The 12,223-nt window shown below is 46.4% G+C and overlaps 1 protein-coding gene across 5 annotated transcripts in view; it reads right to left on the bottom strand.

The window, feature by feature from the left end:
* ZC3H12C (zinc finger CCCH-type containing 12C) overlaps window positions 1-11,927 on the bottom strand; it is a 36,827-nt gene extending 24,900 nt beyond the window's left edge. For 2 of the 5 annotated variants that reach the window (XM_052671309.1, XM_052671311.1), the window contains exon 1: window positions 11,804-11,927. In XM_052671309.1, coding sequence (XP_052527269.1) covers window positions 11,804-11,914 — 111 coding nt within the window. In that variant the 5' untranslated portion in view covers window positions 11,915-11,927. Of the gene's footprint in view, window positions 1-473; window positions 4,722-10,892; window positions 11,070-11,315; window positions 11,452-11,803 lie in introns of those variants that run through there. The other 3 variants (XM_052671313.1, XM_052671312.1, XM_052671310.1) reach the window with 3 other exon arrangements.
* Between the last annotated feature and the right edge of the window lie 296 nt (window positions 11,928-12,223).

Here is a 12,223-nt window from a genome sequence, read left to right as displayed (position 1 = left end):
TGGAGCCAGGCACTTTTTGTGCTACCCTCAGCCAAAATAAGTATTTCTGGTATGTAAGATACCAGTTATGTCCATGTGTAACGTGTTGAGAACTTCACAGTTCAGGCAAATTTATGATCCAGTGTGAGAACCTGCCTTAAAAATAAGGGTATGAGCTTTGCTAGTTTACTTGCAAATAAGCCTTCTTTGTCTTAATGTGTTCTACAGTAACAAGTAGAGTAATAAACAACAATGCACAAAACCAAACACTCCCACACCACCAAACAACTTCCCACACTCCAACCTCATGTCTTCACAGAATCAGTTCTGACTGTCAGCTGCTGATAAATCTTCACTCTTGCACTACGACTGAATTTAATTACTTGTGTTATATTCATTTATATCAAATATTCCAGCAGGCTGCAGTTGCGTGAATTAAGAAAACATTTTCTAATTCGACTCCTTGCATGATGTCAGCTACTTAAAGCAGCCACCTGTACCTGAAGAATTTTCTCCGCTCATCCCTAAAGGTTATGCTGCCCAAGGCTTACAAGACATCACATCATCCTATTAAATCACGTCTGCAACAACAGCAAAGCTTTCCAACTGTGAATGAGGTGGTCAACAAAGAAACCTTAGTCAGAAACGATGTGGATCTCCCATCTCATCTGTGATAGGCTACAACAGCATCACTCGGAATACATGATGCAAATGAACAAAGTAAGCTCTGCTTGCCTAAAACCTGCAAATCCAATAACTTGACTAGTTGTGCAACCTTTAGAACACAGTCAGTAAATTAAATCCAGTCACCAAAATAAAGCATTTGGCAGCTCTTTCAGGAAGCTCCAAACACCTATTTTTTGAGATTCCTAAAGATCAGACATCACAAACAGTGCTCATCAGGTCCCTAATACCATCTGATTGAAGAGTAAGGAAACACAAAGCTGCAAGCTGGCTGGCTGGACATGGCAGGACAATCAGGAACTGGGCTGAACTGCATGGCTGAGGGGTCCCATGGGCCTGAGGAGAGAGCTGCAGCACCTGGGAAATTCAGGTGGCGTAGGCTGAATTTACTGGGGAAATGCTACTATAAACAAAAATCAGAAAGAAAAAAAGATAGCTGCTACTTGCAGCCAACTCTTCTCATTTCAAACATGAAAACAAAGCCGCTTTTTAAGAAGAAATGATTTTATGCGAGCATACAAAATGGTCATTCTGTAACTCAAGTGGTATTGTTGCAGCAATCAGAAAGACAGCTTGTCCTATTACAGCATTTCATTAACTTTTATTGCAGAACTTTATGCTAAGCATCCAGTTATAAACGATGCATTTGCAAGAATAGATTGTACAAGTTAAATCAATCACATACCACTGCATGTATGAAATAGAGACAAAGGTTGTATACTGAGACAAAGCCCACTGCTGCGTCACAGCAAAATATCCTACGTTTACTATTGTCCTGGGGAGCTGCAAGGGAAGTGCTTGTATTTCAGATCAGGAAGTGGAAGTAAAACAAAAATTCCTCTTTATCAGTTAGCAACTGGAGTGGTACCAACTATCTCAAGTGTAACACTTGGAAAGAAGGCTGCTTAGTTTTGAGGAATGGCAAATGGTGCTCACGGCTGTACCCACATGGTCACTAAACCAAACAAAAACCCACCACCATTCCATGCAGAGGAATGAATTAAATGACCAGCAAAAACTCCCTGGAATTCAGAAAAACAACTGGTGTTATGATAAAGATGAGTAATGCTTTGCCTAGGGAAAATGCCTAGCCTTTAAAAAAATAATTACAAGCATCAAACACATTTTAAAATGTAGTACAATTTCTCTATAGAATAACATATAAAACCATCTCCAAAAACAATGAAACAAGTGGCAAGGAGTTATTTCACTTCCAGAAAGAAGGCTCAGCTGCCTGTAGTTACACTTAACATTCAACAAAGCAGAGAGGTATTCCTCTCCAGGCCATAACCTTCAAAGGGGTCCAGGTGGCCTGCAGGTTCTGATATATGCCTGCCCAACGATCAGTATGGACTGAGCACAAAACTAGAGCAATGCTTCTCCATGGAACCACAGCACCATGAAATCACTGAGGTTTGAAGGGACCGCTGGGTGTCTCTGACCCAAGTCCTGCTCCAGCAGGGACACCCAGAGCAGGGTGCCCAGGGCCACGTCCAGGTGGCTTTGGAAGACCTCCAAGAAGACCCCAGAGTCTCCGTGCAGCCTGTGCTAGTGCTCCATCACCTGCACAGCACAGCAGTGCTCCTGGTGGTGAGAGGGAATCTCCTGTGTTCCAGTTTGCACTTACTGCCTCTTATCCTGGCACTGGGCACCACTGAGCACCACTGAGCAGAGCCAGGCTCTGTTCTCACTGCACTGCCTTCAAGGATTTATAGACATTGATTGGATCCTCTAGAGCCTCCCCTTCTCAGCTGAGCAGTCCCAGCTCTCAGCCTCACAGGAGAGATGCTCCAGTCCCTGAACGATCTTGGTGCCCCTTTGTTGGACTCTCTTCAACATGTCTTCCAATTTGCACAGGAGTAAAAGACTGTGAGGCCTACGCAATACTGTGAATCTTGAATTGCATTGTGCCCTGATACAGATTCTGACAGAAAGAAAAAAAAAAAAAAGTCTTTTTTTTTCCTTTTAAAAATGTAAATATGGAAAAACACAACAGCCATCACTAGTGCTGAGTGCAAGTCTAATAGTTCTGTTCATTTTCTTTAGAACTGCACTGTAATGCAATACCTTATATTTTTGTCCACCTTTTCTGGTGGTGCAAGCGCCTAAAATATCTTAAGTTATTAAGAAAACCCAGATTAAAAAACCTTAAAAAAAGAAAAAATAGAAAAATCACCCACTAATAGTTACCAAATCCTAGACTGAAGAGTCTATCTTGTTTTTACCTGGCTTGCTAAAGAAAACCAAGAAAAGCCACTTTCACTCTAGGCCTTCCAGCTCTATCAGAAAGCTTTCCAGGCGGCTGCAGGACAGAAGATGCCCAAAGCCCCTGCGTGCCCCCAGATGGCAGCCGAGCCACTGACAACAGGGCAACACTGCACATCTCTGCCACAAACCAGAGGACAATTAGTTTAAGATCACTGCCAAAGACTACACTGTTAAAGTTGTAACTTTTTAAATTATTATTACTTATGAATTGAAGGAGAGACACCAAGCTACAAATCACTCTAGAGCCAAAAAGAAGTTTCCGGTGATACATGTTGGATTTGATCTCTTCCCACTTCCAAAATGAGTCACGCTGTCTGGGTGTTTTCTGAACATGAAAATCTGAACTGCCTAATTAACTTTCCTTGTGACAATATTGGGCGTCCAGACAATGCCTACAACTGTACAAAGTGTACGCCGTCATGCTTAGCAAAGTACTTCTATTCAAATTTGTTCTGTCAGAAGAAAATCCTCTAACAAAACTAACATGGTTAAGTGAAAAGAAGTATTCTCTTCATTTAAATACAAATTTAAGAGACTTCACTAGTCAACTTCCCATCTTTTATCTGTGCCACGCTATTATTAAGAGTTTGAAAGGAGTGTCAGAGGAAAATAGGCTTCTCAAACCATCTAGCAACACGGACAGGTTGTGTTCCAGGTCATGCTGCTGGCAACAGAGCTCCTTAATCTCCAGGGTTCCTGGACGGAGTTCAAGGTGTTGGTTGGATTTTGTGTAGCCCTAAATGGCTTCACAGGGTTATGTTTGAGAGACAATTCCTGTGCCTGTAGCATGCTGCTGCAGTTGTCATTTTGGACTGGAGCCTTCCTCGAGGGAGCTGCCAGCAGCAGATTTTCTGCATGACTTTCAACCTTACAATTTATTGGGATAAAAGATAGAGAAGTGTGTTCAGGTCCAAATCTTCATCCAGATTTTAAAGTTAAGAAGCAAGAAAGACCGAGCTGGCAAATACGGTTTGCTGAGACACACTTAGTGTATAATTCTTTCTTACTTTCTGGAGAGGCTTTTAATAGAACTGACAAGCAGCAACAATAGGCAGACTCTATAGTAAGTAGGTTACTGTAGCTGCAAATGCAAGTTCAAAAATAAATTAAGAGAAAATAGCTGCACAGCAGCCTATCAGACTACCTGTCACTTGGGTATGGGGTTTTCTTGAGGTTTGCTGTATTCCTGAAATCAGGAGAGCCCACCAGGAAGTTGGTAACTAAGCTACACACACCGTCTCTTTGAAATACTAGTATTTTATATATTAACAAAACAGCTTGCCCACTTTCATTTAATTATCTAATATATCAAAAAGAGACAAACCATCTGTTAGTGATTTTACATAATCTTTGTAGGTCTTTGGAGTCTCAGGTTCACTTCATTCTAAGCTCAGAACATTGCAACTTTTAAATTAGAAATGAATACTGCAGATGAAATTTTCTCTACATTTAGTACACAGGTTGTGGTTTTACTTTTAAAGTTGGAAAGCAGACCAGATCTTTGTCCTGTGAATGAATACCTGGTACAGATTCCTTCATTAAAAATAATATACTGCAAGCCTTTTTGGCCCTGAGAGCTCTCATTCTGTGAGTTGCAACTACTGGCTGTTACTCCTCTAGTGCAAGCCTTTGATGTGATTATTTCTGTCTTCTTCACACCCTCTCGCTATATAGCTGAAGAGAACAATAAGATCTCCCTCAACTGTCCCTTAACACGGCTGAACACATTTAAGTGTCCCAGCCTCTCTGCAGGCAAGTACCTCAGCCCTCACCCACCCTGGCAGCTGCTCTCAGCACTCCCTCCAGTAAGGCCATATCTTTTGCTGTCCTTCAGAGACCAGAACTGAACATGGTGCTCCAAAGGCAAGCCCCAAAGTTAAAAAGATGCAAACAATCACTATATGATCTACTGATTGCAGGCTTGCTAATGCAGCACACTTGGCCTTATTACCTCTTCTTGCAACGTCATCTTGCACTTAGCAGACAATGAGGCTTTCCTTTCCACAAAAGCATTGCGCATCAGCAGATGGACTAACCTCTACTTGCAATGCCCACTGGAGGCATCTGCTTTCAGCCCCTGCTACATTTTCTTCCCAGTGCTCCCAAAGGCACACTGATGAATCCAAGATGCAGATGAACAATTCAAACTGCTTTCTGTATATAGAGAACAGAAAGATCAGCATCGAGATGACAACACTTGTTCTCACAGTAAAGGGTTTCCTTGTCTAGGGTTCTATATATCATGTGTAAAAAGCTGCTATCTAAAACTTAGCAAGTATTCTCGTCAGCAGAGAAATAGCCAAAGTCACTTCTGTGTTCAGTCCCATCTTGATGGAATTCAAAGAACAATGGATTTTGGTGTTACACGCAGTTACATGTGAGCTACACTACTAGCTGGTCTCATGAAAGTTGCCCATTTTATGAAACAAATCAAATGGAGGACCACCACCAAACACCGAACAAAACCTCATGGGGAAACCATGCATGGAACTAAGAGTTAAACTTTAATAAAGTTCAAGCACAGTTAGTCTTGGAAAAGCACAGAGTCTTGGAAAAATGCTGGCTGTGTCATTCCACAATGCAAGGACATACCAAACTTCTGGAAGGAACTGCGGTTTCTCTCATAACTCATCAGGCAAGGGGATGTTACCAAGTGCTGCTCATAACACAAGGGATGGTACATTCAGGGAAGAAAGCAGAGAGTTCAGAGGAAACAATGTCTGAACTTTGAATGAGATCTGGTGATGAGGTCAAACTCCAGCCAGTGGGTACTACTAAATGTATTCACGAGCCACACGACTTTTTTGCTGGAACCTGCTGAAGTCTTTGCCAATGTATGCGGGATATCAGATATTATCCTCCATGCAACAGCTATCACGAAAAGCTACCAACGGCCAGATGATTGAGTGTCTGGAGGAAACTAGAGTTAAAGCAGAAAACTCTGATTTCCATCCTTCAGCTGTAACTATGGGCTCAGCAACAACTTTGGGAAGCCCAGACTGAAATCCAACTGCAACAGCTCTGAAACAGCAAAGAGCCCAACTCACAGCTCAGTTGGCAGCCAGCAAGGACAGCAGCAACAACCTCAGAGCAGCTGCTGGAGCCTTGTTAGCCAGGTGCACTGCCCTGGGCATTTGCAATCACAGCCCTTCCCTGGCCAGGAGAAACCACTTCCAGAGGTGCATTCAGCAAGATGAACAATAGGCACTCGTACTGATGGGAGAGATTATCTGAGGTTTTCCAAGGAGTTGAAAGTTTTAAGCTGGGAAGGCCTTAGGGGATGCTGCTACAATCTGTGAGGCTCTCAGAGCCTCCCTTTGATAGAATGGAGAGCTCCATGAAAGAAAACACTGATGGCACTCCATAGCGGAAGTGTCTCTCATCGAGGATGAGGATTTAATGCTTTGTGCAGGAAAGATGAGGTAACTGAGAGGTTCAAACTACAGCTTTACAGATGATGGATTTGAGAGAACTATCCAAATCTAGGCACCAATTATAATGCAACTGCAAAGCACAGTGACAAAAGATTGCAGGTAGCAGCTATGACAGTAGCACCAGTTTGCAGAACAAAAGTAAACGGGGACAGTAGTTTCAGTAGTAACAGAATTGGAGCCTGCCCCCTCCAGCCAGTCTCAGCCCAAGTGCCACATTTCATGAGCTCTCAGATAAAAGCTCTAAGTCACAGCAGAACAGAAATTTTCAACTCATCGCAAAATTTCAAAGTTTTATGGCAATCTTCATCAAGAACTGACTCACTGATTTCTCAACACATCACTTTTTATAGCTCAGATGGGAGGATGGCTCACACAACTGGTCTTTTAGGAACTGTCATGACGGTTTTTGTCAATTACTGAAGCACTCAAGGGTTTCAGACTCTTTCCAGCCTCAGAGCCCTCGCTGCCCGCAGCGTGCAGACTGCTTGCCAGGTACTCACAGTAGCAGCAGAGGCATGCTTACTGCTCAGCTTGACTCGCTTCCCCAGTCTTGGGCACTACTCTGTAACTTCCAACCTCCTCCTAAGACATTCCTTTCATACCAAAAGAAATTACTGTATTTCTTCCACTGGGAGGATTACTAATGACCTTTAAACTCTCCTTCACTCCCAACCACTTAGTGTTGTGCTGTCTCTTCCTCACTTCTCTCAAAATACCAACTTCCATTTAAGCAAAACCTCTCCTTCCAAACACGGCTTTTGTTTTCTCTCTACCCATCCTCAAGAAAACCACATTTTATAAGAATGTGTGTTAAACAGTTTGCACAATCTTGCAGAAGTTTTACACGTATTTATCCTAAAAGAACTCAGACCCCACTTCTGTTTTTGCCCCAGAATACTTTGGGCTCAAACAAAGGTATTGGGAGCGGTATTTCCTGAGTCTCATCATATAACCTTTCTACATTTAAAGGTCAAGAGACCCCTGTAGCATTTTTTTGTTCATCTGTGTGCACAAACACACATAGGTACACATAAACAGACATCTCCCCTGGCAGGGAGGAGGCTGATGTATGTGAAACCCAGAGTGCTACACTGGTGTCATAAATCAAGAGAAAACAGCCTTACAACAGCCAGGCAGAGTGCGAGGAGAGCCTGGCAGAACACAGCCAGCAGCCACAGAAGGAGAGATGTTTTTCTTCTCCCTCAAGCTTCAGAATGGTCATCTACACCTTTCCAGATGGGACTGTAGCAGTCCAGGGCTGAAAACCCAACTACTCTTCAGAACACTTGAATTCTGCAGCATTCCAGCATTCAAGAATGAAAGGAGCTAGAGTTTATCAAAATGTTTAAGTAATTCCTGAACTTGGGGGCAAAGCATCCTTGCAGAGTGGAAGTGTCAGGTGCAGAGTTGAGCACTTCAGTAAGCAAAATGCAATCTGAATTTTTGGTTGGATGAGTTCAGCCTTATACAAGAAATGTGATCTAGCCTGAAATAATCAATATGGAAACAGGTAAAGAAAACAATGCCTTGTTCATCTAAGCACAAAGCCCCAAGGTTAGGAAAACCTTCAGCAACTTCTGCTCATCAATACCACAGCATGGAACATGCCTTTTGACAGTCTCAAGCTGCTTAGCAGCAATATGTGAAAATGCACAGCTTTACACAGAAAAACATCCATCCATACCTCCCCTCTCAAACTCCTATTCCACATGACATATAGAGGAAAAACAGCAAGGGGGGGGGGAAAATTGAAGCAGAAGGAAGGGGGAAAAAAGAAGTAAAATTCAAGAGAGAAATGTCTCATAATTCTACCAGGAAGGCAATTATGAGCAGATTACAATTGATTTTCTATCTGTGTGCTAACTGGAAATGACCAGGAGGTATGAAAAATGACTCCACTTCTTGTTTCACCATCCGATCTCTGCCGTTGTCATACACTGCTTTTAACATGCAATTTAGTAACTGAAATGAAATAAGTGAGAATTCTGAGCATAAAATTGGGCTGGTTCAATTAATGGGTTACTCACTCCAAACATATGGCAGTGGTCGTATGCTCACTGTAAATATTTAGTGTGCTGGAAGACAGGAGGCATTTTAAACATAGCTATACAGCACATAACAAGCGATATAATGCATAACTACACAACAATTCAGTCCAAGGACAGAAACATTTCATTCTTTTCACAAAAACCACTCACTCAGGTTCAGTGTGCAACATCTGCTGCTTCTGGTATCTCCAGTGTAGTTTCCAGTACCACACAAACAAGAAGTGTAACCACCTCATGGCTAATAAGGCCACTGGCCAGCTGCCTTGGCAACAAACACGACGGAAATGAGTGAATGAGGAAATATCTTGAATAACTTTAAGAAAAAAAACCCCGATCACAAAAACCCCTTTGCACTACTTCCTAGCTGCATGTGGGACACTGCTTCACAGAACAGCAAAAGCAGCAGAATAATATTTACAGAACAGGAAAAAGGTTCAGTTTTACATCATAACCTCACTTGTTTTCCAGCCATCACTTTAATTACTGTAAACCCCCCCCCTCCACCCCCCCAACTCCTTCCCTCTGACTATTGTTGTTCTTTTTCAATTATTTCAGCTTTTAAGAATAAATTAAAGTACAGACTAAGAGGAGATCTGGGGCTGGAAGCTGAGGCTGGAAAAAAAAAAAAAATCAGATTAGGATCTGCTGTAATTAAAAAAGAAAGTGTAATCAGTGAAAAATCTCCACAGATGGGAAGCATAGGAGGGTAGATTTTATTTTTTTTTAAATTATTATTATTTCTTCATACTTGTTCAAGCCAGAAGCTAGGGATCTGATGCAGAAAATACTGAACAAGACTCAATGATGTAAGAAGCTGCCCTAAGCAGCACATACCCCTGCTCCTAAGCACGGAGCTGCTGGTGCACAGCCATTTCTGAGCACAAGAAACAACCTGGGTCAAGCGAGTTCCTCATTTCGGCTCAAGGTGACTTTTACTTGTCTTGCTCCAGTTCACTTCAAGAATATTTTCAGCTGTATGTAGGATATGCAAGATGACAGTAGAGAAAACTTTGCAATGCTTTTGACCTACCTATTTAAAATTGAACAGCAGACAGTTTCATCAACTATTGAACTAAGTCTTCAATCTTTGCAAGTCTCATCCACTGCTAGCCTAGTTTCTTTCCAAGAAAAACAGCTCTGGAATACCAATAACATGTTTAAAAACTGGTACAACCCAGCAAAGCGAGCAGTGAAATCACTCAGCTCAACATTCAGCCTAAAGTGCACAATCTACACAGATGAGTCAGGTCTGGATAATCCTTCATGCTCCGTCTGGTTGAGTGTATAGGTTTGTTTTGAAATTGCATACCTTAAATAAACTCCACTTCTCTTCGCATTTACATCCTAAGACTACACTTCTTCAAAGCTTATTGAGTTGGACGATGCCTAAAAGTAGTTTCTATGGATCTCTGCCTATCAGGACCTCGTAAGAATTATCTAAAGGATTAGGAATGGGAATGTTTATTCTAAGACTGCCAAGTGACTGCTGCCCTATAGATGTTTTGTGAGGTGAGAGCAGAGCAGCTCCATTGGGCAGAAACCAGAGACATAGCAAGGTCTGTGGAGAGTTGGGATATCTGTGATTAGTTCAGCCATCTTCATTAGAAGAAAGTAGTATTTTTGGGTTTCTCAACACTGTTCTGGTAAATAAAAAAAGATAGAGAGGCAAGAGAGAGAAAATACAAAACCACCTATCTGTGGAAGTAATGTAAGCATACTGAAACTGCAGCAAACTTTGTACTGAGAGAACAAATTGTCTTTAACATGACAGCATGCAAGAACTTCACTTTCTTTGCTACACTACACTTTGCTGGGGTAGAAGCTCACCTCAGAGCATCACCACACAAACCAAGACTATTCATCAAGATCTAAGGCTGCCCTGGATAGAGTGAACTCATTGGATTGCTCTATGCTGGGTGGCACAGAAACAGTAGCAGAGGGAGCGCCGTCCCGTTTTGTGAACCCACACATACATGTATGGTTTATTCTCCCTCCCGCTGAGAAGACCGTGCCATACATCCAGCGCCTTCTGAAGCACATTAACTACTAACTGCGTAACTCCAGAATCCCCCAGTTAGGAATGACACCTCCGCTCCTCGCAGACCAAGAGGACGGGACACGGCAACGGCACAACACACAGCAACACACCTCCCGTTAAAGCAACGCGCTGCTGAGCGGGCTGGGTTCTCCCGCCGCCTTTTGGCACCACCGCCCCACGCGTGCCGCCGGGCCCGCCCCGAGCTGCCCAGCCACCAGCGCCAGCGTTCCTAGCGCCGCTTTGCTCCCCGGAGAGCAGCGCCGGGCGGTCAGCGCAACGCACGGCGCCGTCCGCGCCCGCTCCCAGCCCCACCTGTCCGCAGACCCGGACTCGGGCGGCGCTCTGAGGGCTCCCCACCCGCCCCGCGCTCGCACCCGCGGAGCAGAACCGCAAACGACCGCGACACAACAGCAGCGGCTCCCGGCAGGACGGGCGCGGTACCTGAGCCAACTTTCCGATTCCCTCCCAAGTTCCTCAGCGGGGCGGAGCGGAGCCGGGCGGTCCGCGGGGCTGCCGAGCCGCCTCCCTGCACCGCCGAAGAGAAGGGATAAGTTTCCGCGGCGCGCGGTCCCGGAGGGCGGCGCGGGCGGCCCGCGGGGCGGGAGGCAGGGCCGGCTCGTATCTCCGCGTGAAGCACCGAACGGCGCCGGCGCCTCGCCCTACCCGCCGCACCGCGGCCTCCGGCGCCGGGGCGCGCTCCGCCGGGCGACCTCGGGGAGGCGCGGGGGGCGGGCAGGGCCGGCACGGCCCCGCCGCGGGCCGTGTTTACCCGCGCGCCGGCCCGGCCCCGGCGATGGGCGTCACCGAGGCGGGCCGCCGCCGCCGTTCCCCCCCCTTCTCCCGAGGTCCTACCCCGACACCCACCTGCAGGCCGGCGGCGGAGGAGGGCGGCCCGCCCCCGCGTTACGGCCGGAGGAACGGCGGCAAGGTCGCCGTCACCTCGCCCGCCGCCCAAGGGCGCGGCTGCCGGCCGCTTCATGCCCGCGGCGCGGCGGCCCTGGGCTCGGCTCGCCCGGATCCTCCTCGTCCTCTCCTCCTCCGGCAGGCGGGCCGGGCCGCACCTGCCGCCGGGACGCCCCGAATCGGCGTCGGGCTCCTCGCGGTGCCCGCCCGGCCCGCGCTGCCCGCCGCGCTGCGGCCTTCCCCGCCGCCCGCCCTCCGCCGCGGCGCGGGGCCGCGGTGACGCTCGTGGAGAGCCGCGGCGTCCCCGGCTCCGCTGTGTGCTGGCGGGGCCGCGCCGTGCCGAAACGGGCCGGTTGCGGCCTGGGCGTGGGTCCTGCCGGCCCGCCCTGCCGCCCTCAGAGGAAATCTCTGCGTGCTTACAAACGTTTGCTGTTGAAGTCTCCTCGTACCTCACTGTTCTTGTCTTTACAGATGGAGAAACGGAGACCGGAGAGCTCCTTGCCACAGATCACAACCCGACTCAGCCTCAGACTTAGTAGAAACCTTAATTTCCGTCCCATGCTCTAATTATGGGAGGTTTCCTCCCACCTCGCTGTTACTTTTGTGGAGATGAAGTAATCTCCCTCGCGCCATCCTACGGAGCCGCCCGTGTGCGTGCGGCCGTGGCTGAGTGCCAAGAGGTGGTTGGAGACATGAATGAAATCCGGGGCCGCGCTTGAGGTTTGCCGGCTGAGCGTAGCCGGGGTGTGACACAAAGCTGCTCGCGGGCTCCTCGTGTGTACAGCTCTGCTGGTCTCTGATGCTCTGCTACTGCAGCTCATAAAGATTTTTTCAGGTTCCCAGCAGAAAATGGGCTAAATTTCTGAATT

Source organism: Tympanuchus pallidicinctus, unplaced genomic scaffold (genome assembly GCF_026119805.1).
Source record: "Tympanuchus pallidicinctus isolate F22 unplaced genomic scaffold, pur_lepc_1.0 scaffold11, whole genome shotgun sequence".
Lineage (NCBI taxonomy): Eukaryota > Metazoa > Chordata > Aves > Galliformes > Phasianidae > Tympanuchus > Tympanuchus pallidicinctus.
This window is presented reverse-complemented; position numbering and strand designations above follow the sequence as displayed.